At 42.0% G+C, this 25001-nt stretch overlaps 1 protein-coding gene across 1 annotated transcript in view; it reads right to left on the bottom strand.

Moving 5' to 3' along the window:
* The window catches only part of EMILIN2 (elastin microfibril interfacer 2), a 55550-nt gene extending 43652 nt beyond the window's left edge, over nucleotides 1-11898 (bottom strand). The window contains exons 1-2 of the mRNA XM_082698932.1: nucleotides 11550-11898; nucleotides 10906-11028 (exon numbers count right to left, since the gene is read on the bottom strand). Of these exons, the coding sequence (XP_082555058.1) occupies nucleotides 10906-11028; nucleotides 11550-11683 (257 nt within the window). The 5' untranslated portion in view covers nucleotides 11684-11898. The remainder of the gene's footprint in view (nucleotides 1-10905; nucleotides 11029-11549) is intronic.
* Nucleotides 11899-25001: the final 13103 nt, after the last annotated feature.

Raw genomic sequence — 25001 nt, 5'->3', positions numbered from 1 at the left:
CCTCTCTCATTGTCTCTGTCTGCCAGATAAATAATAAAAAAAATCTTTAAAAATATATATTTGTCTAATGAAACAGAGTAACCAACAGTCTCCAAAAGTCTCCTTTAACCCTACTGAGCTTTCTGCCAACTCGAAATGGCTTAAGCTAATTATGCAGCCTCAATCCAGGGCTCTAAACGTGAAAAGTGTTTTTCTTACTCCATCCACTATGGTTTTATCTAGTGCCCTACATCTGTTATACATCTGTTACCATCTAATTTGTTTTCAGAAAAACCAGAGAAGTAGCCTTACTATCAAGACAAATGAGTTTCCACACCATTTTGCCACAAATCCTCCACTACAAAACAACTATATACAGACAGTGGTCTGCACATACAAGGGAATACCACTCAACAATACAATCAATTCTTGATACCACAGTACGACATGGAGGTACCACCAAATGAGTACGCTGAATGGAAAAAGGCTAAGATAAGAGTACAAAGTATATGACTACTTAAACATAGAACACTAGAAAATCCAAACTTATCTACGGCTGCTAGAAAGCAGATCAGCTGCTGCCTAGAGGTCATGTGAGGAGAAACCAAAGGAAAGGATGGCCAAGGGGTGTGAGGAAAATTTGGGGGGTAATGGCTATGATCAATATCTTGATTGTGACGTTGGCTTCATGGGTGCATACACGTGGCAAAACATTTAGTTATAGAACTTTAAATATGTATGGTTTATGTAGGTTATACCTTGATAAAGCTGTTTTATATTACATATATGCATATATATACATACATATATATATAAATATTATAATGTATAATGTTTATATATAAATATAATACAAATATAAAATAAATATTATATACATACACAATGCATTTCTGCACTAGGGTGTTTAAAAATCTCTTCAGGACTATGAAACTGAGTGCCAGATAGTCTTGTCTTGATGATGCAATAACAGAACTCCACTAAGTAGAAACCAAAACCACAACATTAAGTGTTTTTCAGTTTTTCAAAATGAGGATTTAACTAAAGTTTTGGGTTTTCTTTTTAAATGGATCATATTACTCTTCACACAGCCATTTGCTTTATCTGTTGGGAATATAGACCTAATGTTTGTTTTTGTACTTTTCATGGTATGGATCATTGACTAAGGAAGAGCATCAAAACAGAATTTTTTCTAAGTTCCTTCAGATTGCCATTTTGTAAAAACAAACAAAATTGCCATTTTGCACAATATAACACACAGAAAACCAAAGGCATAAATTAGCGTTTTGAAAATATGACAAGGGGCACCTGGGTGGCTCAGCTGGTTAAGCGTCTGTCTGCAGCTTGGGTCATGATCCCAGCACTCTGGGATGGAGCCCCAGGTCAGGCTCCTTGCTCAGGGGGGAGCCTGCTTCTCCCTCTCCCAGTACCCCTTCTCCTGCGCATGTTCTCTCTCTCACTCACTCTCTACCTCTCAGATAATTAAAATTTTTTCTTTTTAAAAAATAAAATAAAATAGGACAGAATGACTACTCTTTGGGATTATTATTTTCCCAGTGCCAGTTCCGATAAGGAGTGTTTGGAGGGCACTGTGCTGTTCGGTTCAGGAAGCAAGCCATGGATGGGGCTTACTGCACCCTCAGTGAGCAAGGAATCTGTGTTCTATCTTGCTAGCTGTTTTTGCCATAACGCAACAGAATGACTCCCAAATATCTAGTGATTTGCCAGAAGATGATGCAGTGTGTTGGGATGGGAAAAGAGTGCCTCGTTGATTGTGACCGAGCCAGACCCCTGACCTGGCACTGTCATCCTGGAAAGCTGCTGTCCCAGCTGAAAGCAGCTGATGAACCTCCAACGCACACCCCCGGACGCCTGAACCAGGCCCGGGCGCTTGTCAGGACAGCCGGCAGGACCCAAGATTCTGGAATGTTCAGAATATTCAAAAAGGCTCAACTCTCCCTCCTCATTCCACCGGCTCGGGAGAGCTCTTTGCTTTGACACTGACACAAGCCAGAGAAATGCTTAATGGTGAAAAGATCTCCCGCAAACGGCTGGATTGTGAAACTCACCCCGCCCTGGGTTCTGTCGCAATCAGAGCCACAGCTCTATGCTCTGTTTGCAGAGAAGGAGACAAACTGTAAGAGACTCTTAACCAAAGGAAACAAACGGAGGGTGACTGGGTGATGGACATTACAGAAGGCACGTGATGTGATGAGCACTGCGTGTTACACACAACGAATAAATTACTTGAACCCTATCTCTGAAACTAATGATATACTATATGTTGGCTAATTGCACTTAAATAAAAAGAATTCAAGATACATGGAAAACCTCAGCAGAAAAACAGGTGGCATTTTCACCACTGTAGTTCAGAAAGAAAAAAAAAAAATTTAGGTCCGTATCCCACAATGCTTCAACAGCATTCTTGTTGAGCAGCTGTAGAGAAACAAATTGAAGAAGGAAATCTCTAGAACCTTTTAAAATAATGGATTGTGAGCAAATCTCTTAAAAGATAACTGAATAAAGCCCGTTCGGCAGACCCTGTACAATCACAAATATGTATGAAGCTGGAGAATATTAGAAAAATTTGAGAGGTCTCCTAGTAAATTTCCTTTTGTTGAAATGGCCAGTGTGCGAAGACTTCATCTAAACCATCAGTCTCTTAAGCAAATGCCTAGTAAAATACACTGCCCTGAAAGGCTGATACTGCAGAGAATAATGTTTAGGCGTATTCCCTAATCTAATATTTTCTTAGTGGAGAGTGAGGGGGAGGAGAGGGAGGAAGAACAGCTGAGTCCTAACACACCCAGAAAAGTTTGCTTCTACAGCATTTTCAAACCAGGGATTTGGTTAGTTTGAACCGCCCCTACTTTTGTCCAGCACACATCACCACTTTAAAACAAGAAAGAAAGAAGAAAACTGCTTGGGGAGTTTCATTTTTTTTTTTTTTTAAGATTTTATTTATTTGACAGAGGGAGATCACAAGTTGATGGAGAGGCAGGCAGAGAGAGAGAGGGAAGCAGGCTCCCTGCTGAGCAGAGAGCCCGATGAGGGACTCGATCCCAGGACCCTGAGGTCATGACCTGAGCCGAAGGCAGAGGCTCAACCCACTGAGCCACCCAGGTGCCCGGGGAGTTTCATTTTATTTAGTTAGTTTTTTAAAGATTTTATTTATTTATTTGACACAGAGAGATCACAGGTAGGTAGAGAGGCTGGCAGAGAGAGAGAGAGAGAGAGGGAAGCAGGCTCCCTGCTGAGCAGAGAGCCCGATGTGGGACTCGATCCCAGGACCCTGAGATCATGACCTGAGCCGAAGGCAACGGCTTAACCCACTGAGCCACCCAGGTGCCCTGGGAGTTTCATTTTAATCATTTCATTATTTTCCTCCAATAGGAACTGCTGTCACGTGGACAACAACTATGTTCCTTTCTCAAGCTGTCCAGGAAAACTGTTCTCCGTGAGGAGAAGTCAGGCTGGTATCATCTTATCAAGTGGGTCTTTGAAAACAGCTTTATCAAGGACAGAAGCAGTTAATTCTGAGTCATTAAAAAAAAGTCAGTGTTTGTTCGGACCAGCAGTAAGTCAGAAGAACATTTGGGTGACAGTCTGTACGTCTTCTGAACACGGGTCAGTCTGTCAGCTTTAGGTTTTCAACACCAGGATGTAAAACACTGGGTAACTGTGCTGTGCGGTACTTACTGTATTACTCACACTCAGTGAACCTTAGTGACGTCCTGCTGTTATCAAACAGAGGAAGAGGACTTTTTCTCAAGGCAAAGGGTTAGAGCAGCACAGCGGCTGGCCGAAAGGTGATCGAGCAGAGTTCCCGAGGCTCACGCAACCTGGAAGTTCCCTCTGGCTCTCCGCCCAGCAACCACGGACCCGCACACACCTGCAGGACCAGCGACCAGGGCCCACCATCCCCAGAATATTTACTTTACATCGTCCATAATCGCTGATGTGCATCCCCCAAAGAAACCATTGCTGACTCTGCTTCTGAAGCACTCTCTAAGTCAAGGTCATGTCCAAAAGCTGATTTTACTCATTTACTTAATTCTTATCTTTGTTTACAGAGTTTATTTCATTTTTTTTTTAGCACTTCAGACCTTCTCTAACATGCCCAGAAGCATTAACTCCAAATTCAAATCCTTGAACGATAAGCCCGCCTGAGAAGCAGCAACACTCCAAATGATGAGAATAAGGAATGTTCATGAGACTTTCCTGCTAAGTGTACCCTACAGGAGTATGATAGTGTACTCTTCTTTTTACCAAATGGAATGGTTTATTTTTTAAAAACTTATTTGTATTTAAATTCAATTAATTAAAATATAATGTATTATTGGTTTCCGGGGTAGAGGTCAATGGTTCATCAGTTGCCTAAAACACCCTTGGGATGCCTGGATGGCTCAGTTGGTTAAGCTGCTGCCTTCAGCTCAGGTCATGATCCCAGGGTCCTGGGATCGAGCCCCACATTGGGCTCCTTGCTCAGTGGGGAGTCTGCTTCTCTCTCTGCCTCTGTCTGCCACTCTGCCTGCTTGTGCTCTCTCTCTGACAAATAAATAAATAAAATCTTTAAACAAAACAAAACAAATACCCAGTACTCACTAGATCACGTGCCCTCCTTAATGTCCATGACCCAGTTACCCCATCCACCGTGATAGCGCTTTTATTTTTTTATTTTTTTTTTTATTTTAATTTCTGGGAGGAATCTGGGTGAGGAAAGGGGGTGAGGGTTGGGGGTGGAATGAAAAGGGAAAAAGGAGTGAGCTGGGGGGAGGGGGACGTGAGGAACGGCGAGAGCTTCTCAGATCCTGTGTGCTTCACACTAACACATCTTGGTTCTCTCGATAGCGCACTTTTAAAAGTTCTGTTAGCTGTGCCTCAGAGAGGCAGAGGGACTTTCCTGAAGTCACACAGCTCAGTGGCAGTAGAGCAGAGGCCAGAAGCCAAGGTTTCTATTTCCTCTTCCAAAACACATTGGTCACATCAGTCAGTTAGAGGGACCACCTCAGGGGACACTTGCTCCATTTATCTCCCCTGTCCTGGCTACCTCAGAATTTTAGTTCATTTACCAAGTGCCAACAGAGAACAGATCAGTGGGGAAAAACCAAATAAAGGGACAAAAAGGGGGCTGAACGAGAGAAGCAATTGTTTTTAAGACCATAAGCTCTATTTGAATCCCATTAATTTTAATAAGAAAGGTGAAAAATGTAGCCCAGAACCACAAACTTATTCTAAGACCCCCTGTCTCTATCCTAACTGATCTGGCTGAGCTTGTGATAAGAAAAACATGACTGTGGAAGGACTCTACAAACCTAGCATCTTATCTACTAGGAATCTAAGAAGAGGGAAAGAACGAAAGTACAAAGACGCTTGAAAGGAAGGTCAGAAGATTCTAGGGCAACAAGACAGAGGTAGCCCTGAAAAGCTGATAAGGAAGGCCAAGAAGAAGGGGTGAAAGTGCATTCGGCTCTTGGGGTCGGGGGACCGTCACTCCAAGCATGCATTCTCTCCTTCTCCAGACACCAGCTCAGGCTCCCTCGCTTGATTCAAATTACCCTCAAACCCATGGAGCAAAGCTCTTAACAGCCAACTGACTGCAAGATGTTTAAAAGCTGAAGGAAAAAAAATTACCCTCCAAGCTATACACACAAGAGGCACATGTTCCAGGTGAATGGAATTCCATTCCTGGAGATGTAGAAACTGTAGAATTTACTCTAGAAGATGTAAGTCCTCATTATTTTTGCAGCCTTAAGTGTTCTTTCTAAAAAAAAAAAAAAAAAAAAAAAAAACCAAAAAAAAACAAAGCTTTTCCTGGTTGAGATCGCTCTCTAATAGACAACTTTACTTCCAACTGAATGGCCATCTGCTTCCCCCTGGAATCTGAGAATTAGAGGAGTTCTGGAACTCAGCACTTAGAACTCAACACCTGCTATACATTCACAAATTCTTCTTCTGTGTTATCACAGCGGCACAGGCTCCCCTAGCTGGTCCCACCCAGTTCCTGCCCCAACTGATGAGATTCTTTTAAAGAGCTCATAGGAAAAATTCCACCCCAATGCAACACACCCGAGAGGGGGCAGGAGCAGGGTTGGGTAGATGCTGATAAACCCAAGTCAGTTTGTGGGCACAGAGTAGGAAACCCCACCCTACAGAGCCTCAGCCCCAAGCTGGTAGCAAGGCGAATACGGGGAAATAATCCTGCCTTCCAGCTTGGAATCCCCAGATGTCCTCCCCTACAGGGCAGCTGCTCTGCACAGAGGACGCCCCTCAAATGCCTCAAATACTAACAGAAGTCAGCTGGACTTGATGCCGTGGAGTGGGAGGTTAGGGACTATCCAGAATCACGGCCATAAGGCATGAACAATGCAGGAAAGGAAACAATGACTTGTCCAAGAAGAAGATAGCGCCATCTCCTACCAGCAGTCCACACACACACCACCACTATGTAGATGGGGATCTAGGAAACCTCAGACCACCGCCTCTCCCTTCCATCTCACCAGGGGTGCCAATGTCCCAGCACCCCACTGTGGCAGGCATCACACTCACCCTCGGGTGTGGGTCCAGACAGCAAGGGACCATGCGGTGTGGAGGGAGAATAAGGCTTGGAACTATGATTGGATTTGGATCCAGGATCAACTACTTCCTTAACTAGATGACCTTCTGTAGAATGGGGATAATACCGCCATGCAGTTGCTCTGAAGATGTAGGGGATGAAGGGGCTCACAGTAATGTGCCCCTGGGAGGTTCTCTCACCCAAGTCAGGCCCTGAATGCTTTATTAAAATAAGACATCAAAAGGACAAGATATGGTTGCGGCTGCAGATGGGGAGAAAAGGAAATGCTTGTTCACTGTGGGTGGGAATGTAAATTGGTGCAACCACTATGGAAAACAGCATGGAGGTTCCTCAAAAAGTTAAAAATAGAAGTACCCTATGATCCAGCAACTTCACTTCTTGGTATATACGCAAAGGAAACAAAGACTCGACGTTAAACAGATGTCAGTACCCCAGGCTCAGGACATGGAAGCAACCTACGCGTCTGCTAACTGATGAGCGGATAAAGATGTTGTGGTTTATACAGACAATGGAATACTATTCTGCCACTAAAAAAAAAAAGTCCTACCATGCGAGGATGGAGCTTGAGGGCATTATGCCAAGTAACGTAAGTCAGAGAAAGAAATTCTGTATGTCTGTATGTAGACATACATAGAATCTAAAAGAAATCCACAAACTCACAGAAAATCCAGATTTGTGGCTAACAGAGGGAAGCGTGGGGTGAGCGGGAACTGGACGAAGGTGGTCAAAGGTGCAAACTTCCGGTTGTAACAAAGTTCTGGGGATGTAACGTACATGAGTGTATGTACATACATACACTGCTGTATGGTGTATTTGAAATCTGTCAAGAGAGTAGATCCTAAGGGTTGCATCGCAAGGAAAAAACTTGCCCTTTTTGTTGTGGTTGTTTTCATGAGAAGACGGATGTTAACTTACTGTGAAAATCATTTCACAATATATATAAGTCCTTAGGCTGTATACCTTAAATTTAAGCAGTGCTGTATGTCAATTAAATCTCAATAAAATGGTAAGAACATTTTTTTAAAAACCATATAGCATAGTGGACAGTATGAAAAATTATACAGTCCAAGGCATTGAGGGAAATAACCCACACAAACAGTTCTCAATCACTTTACACGGGAATTGCCTTTTATGAAAGGTGTAATTGTTCTTAATAGTTGAGTACTGGGCAATCCACAAAAGGCACACACTAAAACAAACAAATGCATTCTCCATCGCTATGGGGCCAAAGGCCAGAAGCCCTCGGTTTGCAGGCATCTCAGCCACTTAGTGTCACGGGACTGTAGATGAGTTAGGGAACATCTAGCCTCTGTTTCCTCATTGGCAAGACGGGGACCATGGTTTCCATCTTGAACGGTTGTTGCAAGAATTAAATAACCTCATCTACGGAATGAAAAGCCCTAACGCAGCATCTGACACACAGAAGTTTCTTTCGGTCTCAGAAAAATAATGACTCCAAATGCACACATACACAAACACCCTTTCTGCCCTAGTTTCACATAATAATGCCCAAATTTGCAACCTGGAATCGAAGGCTCTTCCTATATGCAAATGGAGTAAGGTCTAACCCTTCTGGAAAGGCACATGGGCTAGGTCTGTACAGCCTGGCAAGGCTCAGTGCCCAATGACACGACCAGGCACAGATGTTTTCCACTTATTCCTATGGACTTCCCATTAAACCTCGTTTCCTAGCTGATTTCTCCCCCTGTTTGAGAGTATGCTCAGCGTCTCCCTTGGCTTCTCCACTTCCATCTCAGAACACGCAGCATTTTCTAAGTGATTCCTCACCTGCTTGGCTACTATCAACTCCCTTTTTTCCACCGAAGACTTTGGAACACATGTGATGCCTGTGTTACTGACTTTCCTCTTGACCTATTCCCTTAATCTCACACGAACTGCAATGCCTGTCCGCCACTGACCTGACACTGTCCTTTCTGCAGAAGCAAATTCTTCCTGCTAGCTAAAGCCACCGGCCTCACAGGACCCCTCAACCTATGGACCTCCCCTCCTGAGGTCCCTAAGATGAAGTTTCCTCGTCTAAAGTTGGCTTTGCTCTCTCTCCTTTCTGATTCCTCCTTCTCCTTTCCCTAGAAACTCCACTCAGCCCCAATCCTCGAAAGGCCTTGCTGGTGCACACCTGCCCCTCCCAGGTACTCAGCGGGCCCCACTTGCCAAACTGCATTCTGGCTCCAACCTCTTGGTCAACCTCCAGCCTCAGGTTCTAAGGATCAAATCCTGAAGACCTCACCTGAAAACGACCCCATGAATTGAGAGAAGTGACTGGGACTTCTGGATTCATCAGAAACACCTGGGAGATTCCATGTTAAATAGCCATTCATTCTCTTTAAGTATAAAGGGGCTCTGACTTCCATCATCCACCAAGCATCAAAATTTAGGACACATTTAGTAGTTGAAAAATAAGATAAACCATTCCTTGTCTAGCTCTAAAGAAACAGAAAAAAGTCAAGACTGAATTAACTATTTACATTTCAAAATGTTCAGATCGATCAGCTAAAACAGTCTGTTCTTATTTTTTAAATTTCACACTTACAATGCAGTATCTAAAATGTAAAAACAATTGAATTGTTTAGGTGGCTATTACTAAAGAAAAACACCCAGGTTACTTATTTTGGTTCTATTTAAGAAAACAACAGAAACATCTGTCATTTCTTATAGCAATTTTTGTTGTTCTTCCCACTGGGTGGCAAAAATATGCTCCAACTGCGTTTCATTAACCTGCTGATCTGGAGGTGATTTGCTCCCCACTGACGACAAAGAATCTGTTCCAATGAGTTTTGGTCAAATACAACAATTAAATCACCATTTAATTTTGCAAGCATTAAAAGAATTTCAGATAATTTAAAAGAAAAGAAAAACATCTTTTAAATGAAAAGCATGACCTCTCCAAATGAAAAATTCATTTATCTGAGTTGCCACAAGCCTTTAGGTAATAGCAAACCACAAAATGCAGTTCTTGGGTAAAACAAATGAAATGTTCCTGACTAATAATTCTAAGTTTAAGCACATCCATTCAAACCGTATTGAGTACTTAGTTCGTGTCTCTGTCACAATGTAAAAATCTTACCGGTTCTCCTTTCCCTGACTGCTGCCATGGACTGTGAGGTCTACAAACTGCAGAGTACAGATAAAGGCACTATGACAGCGTGCATCCCCTCTGACAGATCCAACTCAGGGAGCTAGGGATTCCATGTCTGCCTGTTCCTCTGTATATTCGAAGGGGGCATGTATGTCTCTTCTAGGCCGTTGTTGTTGTTGCTCTTGGCCTACCAGGAATTATCCCTTCCCTGTTTGCAATTCCCCCAACATTCCAAGTGGAATGATCCAGAGGCGACTTCCACCCCACAAAGCCTGAAGCCTCATCTACCGCCTTCTGGAATAAGATTTCCTGGAGTACAGTTTCAGTCTGTCCCTTTGCTTTGCCAAAGACAGATCCGCCTACTAGCTATTCTTTGCTGTAATGACAACAGTGCCCTAAGACAAACAACTTATTCTTAGGGGAAAACAATTCATTTCAACCATCCCATGTGTTCCCCAACAGCCATTGATTCGCATCACTCCTCCTCTGATAACCAACTTACCCCAAAACACAAAGGATTACCAGAAGATAACCGAGTGTGTGTGTGTGAGGTAGTTAACGGAATATCTATTCCATCGCACTGCTTCCTCCTGGTTTTTTTAAGATGATGAAATCTTTATAAGCAAAACGATGATTAATTCTCATCAAAAAGATGACCATTTTCTCCCGACAAAGTCTTTGCTGAATCCCCAAATCTAACATAAAAAAAATGACTCACTTTTAAGCAAGTTATTGCTGGGACTTCAGTTTAGAGGGCTATAACGCTGGAAGAGGTCCGTTTTATGGGGCCATTTGGATAAAACTCGCCTTTTTTAGGACACGGGCTAGAACAAACCTCTCAGCTAATCCTACATTTCAACGTTTTTAGCCGTATACATTTTGGAATCTTCTGTGTGTCCTAGCACACACAATATGGATCTAATTAGGTCCAGCTGCCTTATGTTAGTAATAAAATTGAAAGAAAAAAAGAAAGAGGTGGGGGTGGGGGCTTCGTTCACCCCTCCTATACCCCGGTGACCACAGGCTCGCAAGTCGTGCGCATCCTCTATGGTCACTCAGGGCAACACACGCTTCTAAAATCCCTCAGCGCGCCAGGGACCCCGCTCAGCGTTCAGCGCTCAGATTTCTCAGCTGCTGAGTTTTCTCTCTCCCTCTGGAAGAGATTTACGGACGGGCTGGAGCCCAACGCTCCGACGCCACCCACCGTCCAGGCCCCGACGCACCCCGCCCGCTCCTGGGCTCAAGGACTTACACCAGCGCCGACGGACAGGGCATCTGGTTCCAGGCACAGTTGTACTGAGCCTGAATAAAACTCTCACTTCCCTCCAGCACAGAGCAGCTCACATTCTTGTTCACGATGTAGGCGCACCAGTTCCTGGGGTGAAGGAGAGAGAGCGAGAAGCCACAGTGTAAAACCCTGAGAACAATGAGGCTGGGGGAGAAGGGGCCAGCCGGTAAGGGCCGCGGACCGAGCGAGGCTCGGGGAGCCCCGCGTCTCTGCGGAGGCGGGAGCCCCACAAAGCAGCCATCGGAGGGAGCGCGGCTGCGCCTTCGGGGAAAGCGCACCTTTAGCTGACAAAAAAAAAAACGTAAAGAAAAGTGCCTGTGGTCCCAGGGGCTTCAGTAATTCCTGGTCGCCCTGCTCTGCGGGATACTCCCTGCGCCCCGCGGCCCCGGAGGCAGCACTGCTGGAAGGGCTGGCAAGATCCACCGCGCGGGCGGTGGAGCGCACGGCCCTCCCGAGCGGAGGCGCCCCCCGGGCAGCCCAAGCGGGACCCCGGGCTGCTGCTCTTCGCCTTCCGCAGGGCAGCTGCGGACCCGGCTGCGGGTGGGGGAGGAGGAGGCTGGGAGCCCAGGGCTCGGTGCCGGGATCCGGGAGAGGGACCGCGCACTTACTTGTTCCTGGCTCCCGGCCGCGCGGGGTGCATGGGCTGCGGGCCGGCGTGGCACAGCCCCGCGCCGCCCAGGGTCAGCAACGCCAGCGCCCAGCGCCAGGACGCGCGGGGCCGGGGCCGTGTCCGCTGCCACATTCTGCGCGCGGCGGGCGGGCGCGCCCCGCCGGCCGGATCCGGAGCGCTGAGGGTCGAGGCTGGCGCCGCGAGGCTGCGGGCGGACGGGGCGCGGCCGGAGAAGGCAGGAGAGGCTTGGGCGCTTCGCGACGCCGCCACCCGCTCTCCGCGGCCGCCCCCTCCGGCTCCTCGCTCCCACTTCTCCTTTCCACCCCGTGCGCCCGCGCTTCTCCTCGGTCCCTCAATGACGCACCGGTCCCCCCGGGTGCCGCCCTCTTTATTTCACTTCCCTCTCCGAAACGTGACTCTCCTTCCACCACGGCTCCCTGGCTCCGGTGCCCTTGCCTCTCGGCAGGGGGCTTGGGGTGAAAGGGCTAAAGAGTTTAGGAGAAGGGTCTAAGTTACAGAATTTCCAATTACTCATTCCTTTGGTCTCTTCCCAGAAGAGGAGCAACTCCGCCTCCCACCTTCCAGCAGGCGCGCCCCGGCCCCTTGGGGATGCGGCCGCAGTCGGCGAGTCTGGCCGTCCTCACGTCGTGCCCGCTGTGCCCGGGTGCCGGCTCCCCGGAGACAGTGAGGGACATCTTTATCAGTCCCTGGGAGGGACGCGACTCGGGTTGCCTCCCCGGGCGGGACGTCTCCATTCCCCCTCACATTTGACTTTAGAGTCTAGGGGGGAATGAACACGGATGCTCTTCTCTTAACTCTGCCTCAGGCATCCATCTCCGTGTCCAAGTGAACGTGCAGGGCAGCGGGGAGACAGCCCCACACTTCACAACAGCGACGGAAGCACAGCGTCAGACTCTAATGAACGTTACACGACATTTTGAAAGATAATCTGACCGTCTCTGCTTCTCATGTCCTACTCTGAACTTTTTCTGTCAACATGAAAGGCCACAATGGTCCCGTCTGCCCCTCACAGTTCAAACACTGCTAGACCTTGGTCTTTTCGCTTGCCTACATATTTTCTGCCTACAGTTACACTAATCTCCACCAATTTCTTTTGGGGACCAAGCAACTCCACAGAAGAATGTCACATAAAATCCCTACCAAAGTGTTGTATGCTGGGGTGTATTTCAATCAATCTGCTTTTCTAATGAGCACTAGAGTGAGGTTATTTGCAGACCGCATAAACTACAGTTTCCGTGAGTGAACAGGTTGTTGTTGGCTGTGGCCTGTTATATGGACAGGAAACATTTGCCGTGTTCCCTAAATGAAGCCATTGGTCCATTTTATCTCTCTCTTGAGGATGTTGTTGGGCTTTTTGATTTGCAAATGAAAGAAAGGATATTCCCTAAGCCAAAATTTCACAAAAGCCAAGCAGAAAATGATGCCATGTAAGAAAACAGTCCATCCATGAACTTTCTTAAACAGAAGATCACACACAGAATGGACTGAAGTCATCCCAGCCTTCAGAAGAGCCACCCAGAGGGGAAAAAATCACAGAAAGGGATAAAAAATGGTCTTGCATAACCCAGTCTGTGTCTTTGTGACTTCCCATAGTCCCCATCCTAACACCATTTTTGTTCATGAAGAGTCATAGGGAAGAAACAGGACACAAAAAATGAAAGCCAAATGATGCATGTCTACACCCAGCAGCTAACCACAAGGTCTCTTCAGTACAGGTAACTCTCAAACTTGAGAGCGAGTTGAACTGATGAGGTTAAATCTACTTTTTCCATTGAATTAAAGTTATACTAGGAAGGTGTATTCTAGTCCAAGGGCTTGAGAACCAACTTTCCATTGAGATGACCACGACACTATATTTAATCAGCTATAAATGGTACTTACCAGTAGATAAATTTTATCCTGAGCATCTGAGATAAGCTAGGCATTGTGTGAAAATCTGAGGATTCACAAGTGAGCCAAAACTGACCTAGGTTCTGTGTTTACAGAGCTTCCAGGCATTCCTGTGCAGTGAAGGGTGGAAATTGTCTGATGTACAATGATGTGAGACAGTATTTGTCACATGTGTTTCTCTAGACATGTGCCCACGTGTACCAGGTGAGGGGCTGCTCTGGGAAGATGGAAGAAAACTTCTGACTCTTAGGAAGACTTGAGACCAAGATCTCAAGGGACCCTCTTCCCTTTCTCTTCCCTAGCTACAGAAACAGACATATCAAACTTGGGAACCAGAAAACCATCTCCAGAAAGCAGAGGGAAGAATCCTGAGGATAGAGAGCACATTAGGAGACAGACTAATAAGGCAGGTCATGCAACCTTAGCCATAAGGAATAACGGCCGAGTCACTGGCAGAATGCTACTAAGTGTGAATTCTTTATAAGCTGCCAACTACTTTAAACAACCACTTGAAAACTGTCAGTTTCTTATCACAATCTGAAGGCATTTCTTCTGCTTTTAAAATCAAAGTACCCCATAGTTACTCCCACTCTGTGTGACCAACTTAGCTAAAGCAAAAATGCAAAGTTGGACCTGCTTCCTAAAACCTATTCCCTCACTGTTGGTCATGATAAAAATGCCCATCAGGCTCTGTACTTGGGAGTATATCTCACTGCTTCACGAGAAGGGCCCCCAGTACCTCCAGACTCCCCTTCATTTACCTGGTGCAAGAGAGTGGGCGACCATCACAGGGGCAGCAGGTGAGTAATTTTCCCCATCCTCACATTCAGTCATCAGCACATGATGCTTGATCAAGATGAACTGATTTGCATCTAGGATGTATGTGGTCAAGAGTCTTAAGACTAGCCTGGGTGTCCCATCCTTCTCATTTCTTGTCTTTGCTTTCTAGAACTCAGAAAAGTTCCCCCTGATATCTAGGCGTACTCTTAGGTGTCTTTACTGCTTCTTTGTGCTGCTTATCTAATGAGGAGGGGGAAAAGTCCTTGAAGATTGGGTATCTTGAATAAATTTTGATTTCAAAGCATTCCTAACATAATACACTCTATTAAAATGCCTTATACTTTCATAAGTTAATGATAAGGTGCATTTCATTAAAAAGAAATGCAAGTTGGTAGTGAAAGAGAGACAGAGATATCTCTGAGAAAAATTTAAAAAAAGGTATTTAACTGCACTCTGGCTTGGTCTGTTCTCTTTCCTGTCTTATCAAAGGCTTTGTTCAAATAGACCAGAACAAAACAAAGAACAATTGCTCTCTTCAAATTTTCTTAATGTACCTATTTGTGAATATCCCGTTAGCTCAATATCTTCTGAACCCGACTGGTCTTATTTATCAGTTGATCGATTTGGTGACATTATTAAGAATTATGACCATTATTTTAATCATCTCTCTTGAGCGATACCAGGAACAAATCTCCCTATATTGATCAGGGGTGTGTGACTTAATACGTTTTAAACTATCACACGAGAACTTCAAAACTGTGAAAAGTTAAAAATCATGCCTGAAATCACACATGAAAACAAACAGTGGTTAAGAGCTCATGCAATGGGGTTAACATACTGTTCAAAATTGGGTACCCTGCCTCTTAGCAGAATGATCTCAGACAAGTCAGTAGGCCTCTCGATCCTCCACTATCTGCTCTGAAAAAATGGGAATGCCTTGTGGGACTGTTGGGAGATTAGTTGGGTTATCACATGTGAACTGCCTGGCACAGTGCCAGGCTTATTAACAAGTGCCTGGCAAGTGGAAGATGAATATTCACAACTGTTACTCTTACCACATCAGCACTGCAACAAATTTGCAGTCAGGTTCAGGAGTTTTGTCATTCTTTGTTGGTGCCAACTGACGTGGGCAGCGGACCATGTACTATCCTTCTTCTTCTTTCTAAGTAAGAAATACATGAAGAAATGGCTGTCACAAAAGCACATGCATGACTCATTCGGAATGACTAATGTAATAGTCAGGAATGGAATACTGGGTTCTTGACTTCCAGCCCAGTTTTCTTTTTTATTGCCCCCAGAGGGGAACATATAGCTCAGTTTATTGTTCAGGAGATTTCATCCTCTACCAAGAAATTTATTTTAGGACAATTCAGTGAGATCTTTGGAAGGATCAATAACTCTACAAAAATAAACTCAGATTATCAGGCAACTCAGTTGTGAACTTCTTCTTTCTCAAAAAGATGAAATTAGTTTCTAATTCCATGTTGCTTAATTTTTTTCAGATGTTTCTTTGTCCCAAGAATGCTTCCTATAGCCAAATAATATGTTTGAGAATTCATTGCTGTTACACTTATGGTGTGGTTTTGAATACATTTTTTCTTTATAAGAAATAACTGACAAAAATAGGCTCTAAGGATTTGATTTGTTTCCAAGAGAGCTATAACAGCTTAGGCAGTAGTGTCTTTGTATATGAGCCACATCAAACTATGTTGTAGTTCATCATTTATTTATTGAATAGGAGTCGATTATTCTGGAATCAACAAAATGTTCTAAATAGAATATGTTTGATGATTATAAAATACATTATTAAATTTTACCACCATCTTGGTCTATGCTCATTCAATAAGTATTCATGAGCAAATTCATTCTTTTTAGTATTTCAGATTATGCAGTTCTGAATAATGTGATGAGTATTTAAGTATAGTCAATTCTCCTTATTTGATGTAGTATGTTGTATAAAGTTGCTGCCAACACTGAATTAGCTAATACTGAACAATTGCTCCTAGGAGAAATATAGGGTTAGGTTCCTATAAGCCTCTGGTCACAAAGGATTTTTGTCAACCAGTCAATACATAACCTTGTGTTATGTGTGTTTCTATTTAAAGATACCTTATTCAATACATAACATTGATTCCATAACATCAAACTCATGGCCAACATCACTGTAACTCATGCCTGAACAGAGCTTAACTAACACATATTTTCTCCGTAAGGCATATGACTTGTGCTTAGGAACACTAGCTAGCACTTTGGCAATATGGTTGGGAGCCATTTTAAACAGCAAAATCACCAACAAAGAGCACAAGATGAAAAAAAAAAAAAGTGACACTAAATTTACCATGAAAAGGACTTACTTGTCCTTTTACTTACTTACTTGTAATGTGAGAGGGAAAATAAGAAGGTAGAGCATTGTCTTCTGGATCTTGGCTGGGAATAAGCACATCGGGCAAGGAAGTGTTTGCCTCTCTGCACAAGTCTACAAATGACTGTGAAAATTCTAAGTATGGCTTCTTTTAGATTTAAAAATAAATTTAGTAAGTAGGTAAGCAGAATTTATGAATAATGAGGATGAATGGTATTTCAACTTAAGTCCAGGAACAGTAAGAAATTGATACATTTGGGAGGCTAAAGGAAAGTTCTTGGAATTTTGTGGCCATCAGAAGATTTGATCGATCAGTAAGCATATTGGGGAAGTTCTGCATATTCAAAACTGTACCAGGCAATGTGGGAGCCAGAGAAAAACAGATTGAGTTCTTTCTCATCTTAATTGACTGACTGGAATGATTTAACATAGTGCTACATTTGTAAATAGAATATAGCATAGTAAAAACTGTGTAGCTAGGTGATGATGAAAAAATAGAGCTTATACAATCAGAAAAGTTGGGTGTTAATTAGGAAAGTCTGTGGAGAAGTATGGGTTTAAGGTATTACAGTTTTTGTTCTGCCTTAAATCCACCATGATATAAAAAAATGAATGTAATTGTTAGCAAGGAAGGGGCAGTTAATGTGACTTATACCTGGTATATTTCTAATGTGGCCAGTGAAGTTGCCAGACCAAGGTATGTGGTCTTAGATGTGGCCAGAGGTGGGGGGTGGGTGGGTAGGTGAGGCAGAAAGGCCAGGTAGGACTGAGGACTACTAAACAAGAAGGAGAGCAGTATAGGCTGGTGGAAACAAAACAAAACAACTCTGGTTCTCTTTTTCCCTTATGTAACAATAGGTATAGTAAGCAGATGTCCTGATTTCCCCGGGCCAGTCCTCGGTTACTCCTGTTGCAGATCAGTTAACACTATTAATTACTTTTAGAGTCTTCTTTCATCTTCAAAAGTGCCTGGGTTTGAACAATAAATTATATGGTCATTCTAAGAGGCCTAAAATTAACTGAAAGCCGTGCTATGTTTGTTTAGCCTTTATAAAGGCTAAACTATTAGTAAATGTCGATGCAAATAATAAAATCAGAAAATGAGAAATAACTGCTTTTCTCTGAGTCAAAACTTTACTTGCATCAAATTCTTCTGTTATTGCCTCATGCACATTTTGGTAACTTTTTGAAGTTTATATTATATATATATATATATTTTTTAAAGATTTTATTTATTTATTTGACAGAGAGAAATTACAAGTACACTGAGAGGCAGGCAGAGAGAGAGAGAGAGAGAAGGAAGCAGGCTCCCCGCTGAGCAGAGAGCCCGACGCGGGACTCGATCCCAGGACCCTGAGATCACGACCTGAGCCGAAGGCAGCGGCCTAACCCACTGAGCCACCCAGGCGCCCCTATATTATATATTTTTTTAAGTTGATTAAGCAGCAAAGACTTGGTTGTTTAGTTGGCTGATGAAGGTAGATATTTTCATGAGCTTTCCTTGGCTCTGTCTTCTTGCACTTAATCACTTACACTCATCCTCAGGAGCTGAGAACACAGCACTGTGCTGCTGCATTCTATAACTGCTCTGGCTTGGTTCTAGCACATTTAAATCTCCTTCTAGGCCCCACTGACATCTTTGAACATTCACTGGTTAAAAAAAAAAAACTAAAACATAAATTAATAAGCTATGGGCAGTAAAAAAATTACTACTACCTTTTGACTGATTGGAAAATACAGGTGAGGCAAGAGTGTCGTAGAGAATGTTGAGGGGTCAAGCAGGAAAGTGCCTTAGTTTTCTAGTGCATCCTTACATGTTTTCCCCTAGCTTTTAAAAAAACAAAAACAAAATATTTTATTCCCTGAATATTCTGAGGTTATGCTTTCCAAAGGGCTATTTGAGGGCAAAGTGGTGCCAGGATTCCTGGGAGAAATAGGACGAACATTAGAAAAAAACAAAAACAAAAAACAAAAAAACCCTATCAGAACTCAGTTCCAATGTGTTTCAACCCAAAAAGACTCTTCCCCTTTAGAACTAGGGATTTCAGTTTCATGAAAGATTTTTAAAAATAAATATTTGTAGATTATGGTTTTCTCCTGTGAATTTTATCAAAGTATAGCATTCTTTATTTCTTTTTAATTTATTAGTCATTTATTTATTTGACAGAGAGAAAGCACAAACAGGGGAAGCGTTAGAGGGAGAGGGAGAAGCAGGCTTCCTGCTGAGGAGGGACCCCCAACTCAAGGCTCAGTCCCAGGATCCTGAGATCACGACCTGAGCTGAAGGCAGACACCTAACCAACTTAGCCCCCCAGGCGTCCCAAAGTATAGCATTCTTATAAAAAGTGCCAAAGTCATAAGTGACTCAATGAATTTTCATGAACTGAACACAGTTGTGTAACCAGCACCCAGACTGTGAAGAAAACATACCAGCACCCCAGGCCCCCTCATGGCTCCTTCTAATCATGAATCCTTCCCAAAAGTCACACTGATTCTGACTTCCATCATCATCCATTAGTTTTGAATATATATTATAGAAAAAGAAATTTCTAATTCCTCTTAGGTTTGATCCCTATATTTGGCATAGTGTCTGGCACATAGCACTTTATTTAATAACATTCGTTGAATAAAGTGGGAGAAAGCAGACTTTTGTAAGAGAGTTGAATGAGTTAACATATGTTTTATACGTAGGGAGGAAAGCGGCATTGCATTTGGGAGAGAACTGGGGTCTGGGGATGCTAACTTGAAAACAAGTTGAAAACTCAAACTTAGAACAGAAGAGGACACTTCAGTTTTATCTTTGAACAAATGTAAACGGCTCGAATAAATCTAAACCTCTGTGAAGTTTTTCTTGGACCTTTACCAACTCTGTTCACATCACATCCACCTAACTGGTGAGGCCAACCTCCAGAGACCTTGTTTCTCTTTCTCACTTGTAAATGGACCCATGATTAGACAGGCCCTCCCGCCTGACCAGCGCAGCCAAGAAATGACTATTTTCAGTCTTCCTCCACCCCGCTCTGAGGCCCAGTCAGCTGGAGAACAAAATAAGAGTCACCCTCTCCCTAGGCCACAGCATGTGATCTCCAGCCAGAGTGCTTCTTGCTCTAATGAATGAGGTAATAAGAGGCCAAATGAGGTTTCAAACGTATGTCACCTCAGAATTACAATTTTCCTTAACTGCACTTTTTAAAAGCTTGGAATCAAGAACCCAACATTGCCAAATCTCTGCTTAGCCAAAAATATCTGTCAACTGTAGAAATAACAAATAAGAGGAAAATCCATCTCAGGCTTTGAACTGCTTGCTGTTCCTAAGTGATGCCCAAGGAAATTCCAATAAATTATGTCCTCCGAAGGACAGATTGATTATGAATAATCTAATGATCTCTTTAGGTTGGAGTTTTAAATCCTTCTTTAGGGTACTTCAAAAATTTTAAGGGAACAATTCTGGATAATAAAAACAACTTCTTTTAGAGGATGGTTTCCCTTAATTTCCTGCCTTCCCCTTGCCCAGAAATACACTGTATTTTATCAGAGACAAGGCTTTAAAGAGCCGAGTGAAAGCCCAAACTGGACAAACACACAAATCTGTTTCATCCACATTAAAACTAAAAATGTTAAATCCAGAAGCAAATCTAATTTGCCTGGGGAGGTCTGAGAAGGGAAAGTGGTTCTTTCTCCTTTTTTATGTTTTCCAAATTGTGTTAATTGGAGGTCCTGAAACAAATATGATCTTTGCATAAACTGCTCCCTCTGTGTGGAATTTTCTCCATGTCTGGAGAACTTTAACTCCACCTGCAAGACCCTGGAGTCTTCACCTGTTCTTGAATCTCGTCTAGGTACCTCCCGGTCTTCTCACATGTTTGCAACATATATCTGATAAAGAATGGATAGAGGAACTTAACAAATCAAGAACAATAAATTAAGAAGAAAAAGACAGTCCAACAATAAAAGGACCAAAGACTAGAATCTGCACTTCACAAAAGAGGAAACTCAAATGGCCAACAAAAAATAAATTCACTCAACCTCTGTAGTACCATGGAAGTGCAAATTAATACCTAATTAATGTTTGGGGATACATACTATGTGATGAGATGGTAAAGACAAGGAAGAGAGAAACAAGGCAGGAGAGTGGTTTCCTCCAGAGAGGAAGACCTGAAAGATCCAGAAGGGCACATGGGTGCTCCTAGAGCAGCATTCTTAGTCCTCACAGGCATTTAGTTCTTGTAGGTATTTAGTTATTAAGTGGATGTTTGCTTCATTTCTTATATATACTGATATAAATAAAACATTAGATGTAATGTAATATAATAGATATATACATTTTAGAATAAGAAAGAATCTTTTAAAAGGCATACCTGGCAAAATGGGAATCTATATCCTTAAAATCATCCTGAAAAAATAGCTTTGGGTGATGCTTTGAAACAGAAATGTTTTAAGGATATCATGATGCATTTGTCTATGTCTAGAAAGCTCTACAAGCTTGACTCCATTTTCACTCAGATTGAGGCTCAAAACTTATTTAATATACTTGTCAAAATATTTTTTGACTGTTTATATGGAGTCAAAATACACTGTCTTCTGGGAAGGGCTTGGTTCTGAGAGCAGGACTGATCTTTACAACCTCTGGACCCCTGACCGCTCTGTGATGCCAAGGTGTCATTAAATCACCTTATTCTGCCTCTTATTGCTTCAAGATTTCTCTCTTCATTTTCCCCTTTCTATTATTTATTCAGCTTATTAAAAAATTTAGATTTTCCACTATTTAAAGAAATTTTTTTTCAAATGATGATGGGCTCAATTCTTTTTTTTTTTAATATTTTATTTACTTATTTGACAGAGAGAGAGATCTCAAGGAGGCAGAAAGGCAGGCAGAGGGGGAGAAGGAAGCAGGCTCCCTGCTGAGCAGAGAGGCCCATGTGGGGTTCGATCCCAGGACACTGAGATCATGACCTGAGCTGAAGGCAGAGGCTTAACCCACTGAGCCACACAGGCACTCCTATTTTTTAATTTTTTAAAAAGATTTTTATTTATTTATTTGAGAGAGCACAAGCATGGGGTGGGGAGAGGGAGAAGCAGTGTCCCCACTGAGCAGGGACTAGATCCCAGAACCTTGAGATCATGACCTGAGCTGAAATCAGACACTTAACTGACTAAGCCACCCAGATGCCCCTCCACTACTTTTTAAAAAGGATTATTAGATCTTTAAATTTCTTTAAGGGTTATTAGATTTTTAAAAAATTTTTTTTATAAAATTCAGCTATAATTGACATATAACATTATAATATTCAAGTATAGAACATAATAATTTAATATTTGTATATGTTGCAAAATGATCACAAGTCTAGTTGATATCCATCATCATACACAGTTTCAATATGCAATACTTTCAAATACGCAATGCTGTATTATTTACTATAGTCACCCTGTCGTACATTACACCTGCATGACTTATTTATTTTTAACTGGAACTTTGCACCTTTCAATCCCCTTTAACCCATTTTGTCCACCTCCCTCAACCCCTCCTGTAGCAACTACCTATCTGCTCTCCCTATCTGTGAGTTTGGGTTTGTTTGTTTTTTTAGATTTCAGATGTAAGTAAAATCATACAATATTAGTCTGGGTCTGAATTATTTCACTTAGCGTAATATCTTCAAGGTCCATCCTTCTTGTCACAAATGGCAAGATCTCATTCTTTTTCACGGTTAATTAGTATTTCATTGTATATGAAATTTGGTTTGATATACCAAACTTCTTTAACCATTCATTCATGGATGGACATTTAGATTATGTCCATACCTTGGTTATTGTGACTAGTGCTGCAATAAACCGGGGGTGCACATATCTTTTTGAGTTACTATTTTAGTTTTCTTCAGATAAATACCCACAAGCTGGATCATATGGTAGTTTTATTTTTAATTATTTGAGGAATCTCTGTATGTTTTCCATAGTGGCTGTACCAATTTAAATTACACCAGTGGTGAACAAGGGTTCACTTTTCTCCACATCCTCAACACTTGTTTTTTTAATTTTGAAAATAAGACATTTGTGACAGGTGTGAGGTGATATCTCACTGTGGTTTTGATTTGCACTTCCCTGATGATTAATGATGTTGAGCACCTTTTCAAATGCCTGCTGTCCATCTGCATGTTTTTTTCTGGAAAAATGTCTATTGAGATTCTCTGTCCATTTTTTAAATCAGTTTGCTTTTTGTTATTGATGAGTTTTTAAAAAATTATATTTCAGATATTAACCCCTTATTGGGTATATGATTTGTAAATATCTTCTCTCATTTAGTAGATTGCCTTTTTATTGATGGTTTCCTTTCCTGTGCGGAAGCTTTTTAGTTTGATGTAGTTATGTTTGTTTAAGCTTTCCTTGTCTTTGGTCCAAAAAATATTTGCCAAGACAGATGTCAAGGAGCTGACTACCTATGTTTTCTTCTGGGAGTTTTAAGTTTCAAGTCTTGCATTCAAGTCTCTCATCCATTTCAAATTTATTTTCTGTATGATGGCTGGCCAGTTTTCCAAATACCATTTATTGAGGAAACTGTCTTTTCCCCATTGTATATTCTTGTCTTTCATCATAAATTAATTGATCATGTATACATGGGCTTATTTCCGGTTTCCATTAATTTAACCATTTTTATGTGAAACCATACTGTTTTGAATTTTTGAGTTGTAATAGTTTTTATAATATTGTAGATATAGGTCCCTTTTAGATGTATGATTGGTAAATATTTTCTCCCATTCTGGTGGTTGTCACTTGATAGTTTTATTTGAAACAAAATACATATATACAATATATATATATATGTATCTATCTCACTAGTTAGTAATACAAGGGCACTTCTTCAACATGATGAAAGTCAGCTATGGAAAGTCCAGAACTAACATCATACTGGATGCTTTTCCTCTAAGATATATATATATATATATGGTGTGTGTGTGTGTATATTTGTTTTTTAGATGTTGAGTTTGATCTTTATAGATTTTGGATACTAGCCCTTTATCTGGTAAGACATTTGCAAACATCTTTTCCCTTTCTGTCCATCGTCTTTTGGTTTTGTCGACTGCTTCCTTTGCTGTGCAAAAGCTTTTCTCTTGAAGTCCCAACAATTTATTTTTATCTTTGCTTCCCCTGCCTTTGGAGACATGTTTAGCAAGTTGTTGCCTGTGTTCTCCTCTAGAATTTTGACAGATTCCTGTCTCATATTTAGGTCTTTCATCCACTTTGAGTCTATTTTTGTGTATGGTGTAAGGAAATGGTTCAGTTTCATTCTTCTGCATGTGACCGTCCAATTTTCCCAATATTGTTTACTTAAGAGACTGTCTTTTTTCCATTGGATATTCTTTCCTGCTTTGTCAAAGATTAGTTGACCATAGAATTGAGGGTCCTTTTCTGGATTCAATTCTGTTCTGCTGATCTACATGTCTGTTTTTGTGCCAGTAACATACTGTCTTGATAATTACAGTTTTTTAATAGAGCTTGAAGTCTGGAATTGTGATGCCACCAGCTTTGGCTTTTTTTTTTTCAACATTCCTTTGGCTAATAGGGGTCTTTTCTGGTTCCATACAAATTTTAGGATTTTTTTCCAGCCCTGTAAAAAATGTTAGTGGTATTTTAATAGGGATTGCCTTGAATATATAGATTGCTCTGAGTGGTATAGACATTTTAATAATACCTGTTCTTCCAATCCATGAGTATGGAAAGTTTTTCCATTTCTTTGTGTCTCTGTCAATCTTTTTCATTAGTGTTCTATAGTTTTCTGAATACAGAAGCTTAGCCTCTTTGGTTAGACTTATTCCTAGGTGTCCTATGGTTTTGGGTGAAATTGTAAATGGAATCGACTCCTTAATTTCTTCTTCTTCTCTCTCATTGTTAGTGTATAGAAACATGACTGATTTCTGTGCATAGATTTTATATCCTGCCACTTTGCTGAACCCCTGTATGAGTTCTAGCAAATTTGGAGTAAAATCTTTCAGGTTTTCCACATAGAGTTATCATGTCATATGCAAAGAGTGAGAGTTTGATTTCTTTGCCAATTCAGCTACCTTTTCTTTTTGTTGTCTGATTGCCAAGTGTAGGACTTTCAGTACTATATTGAACAACAGTGGTGAGAGTGGACATCCTGCCATGTTCCTGACCTTAGGGGAAAAGCTCTCAGGTTTTTCCCCTTGGGAATGATATTCACCATGGGTTTTTCGTATATGGCTCTTATGGAATTGAGGTATGTTCCTTCTATCCTTACATTGTGAAGAGTTTTAATCAAGAAAGGATGCTGTAGGGTTGCCTGGGTGGCTCAACTGGTTCAGTGTCTGCCTTTGGATCAGGTCATGATCCCAGAATTCTGGGATCATGAGCCTCACATTGGGCTCCCTGTTCAGTGAGGATCCT

This window comes from Mustela nivalis (genome assembly GCF_964662115.1).
Source record: "Mustela nivalis genome assembly, chromosome: 14".
Classification (NCBI taxonomy): Eukaryota; Metazoa; Chordata; class Mammalia; order Carnivora; family Mustelidae; genus Mustela; species Mustela nivalis.
Note: the sequence above shows the minus strand (reverse complement) of the source record. Positions and strands in the feature narration are given on the sequence as shown.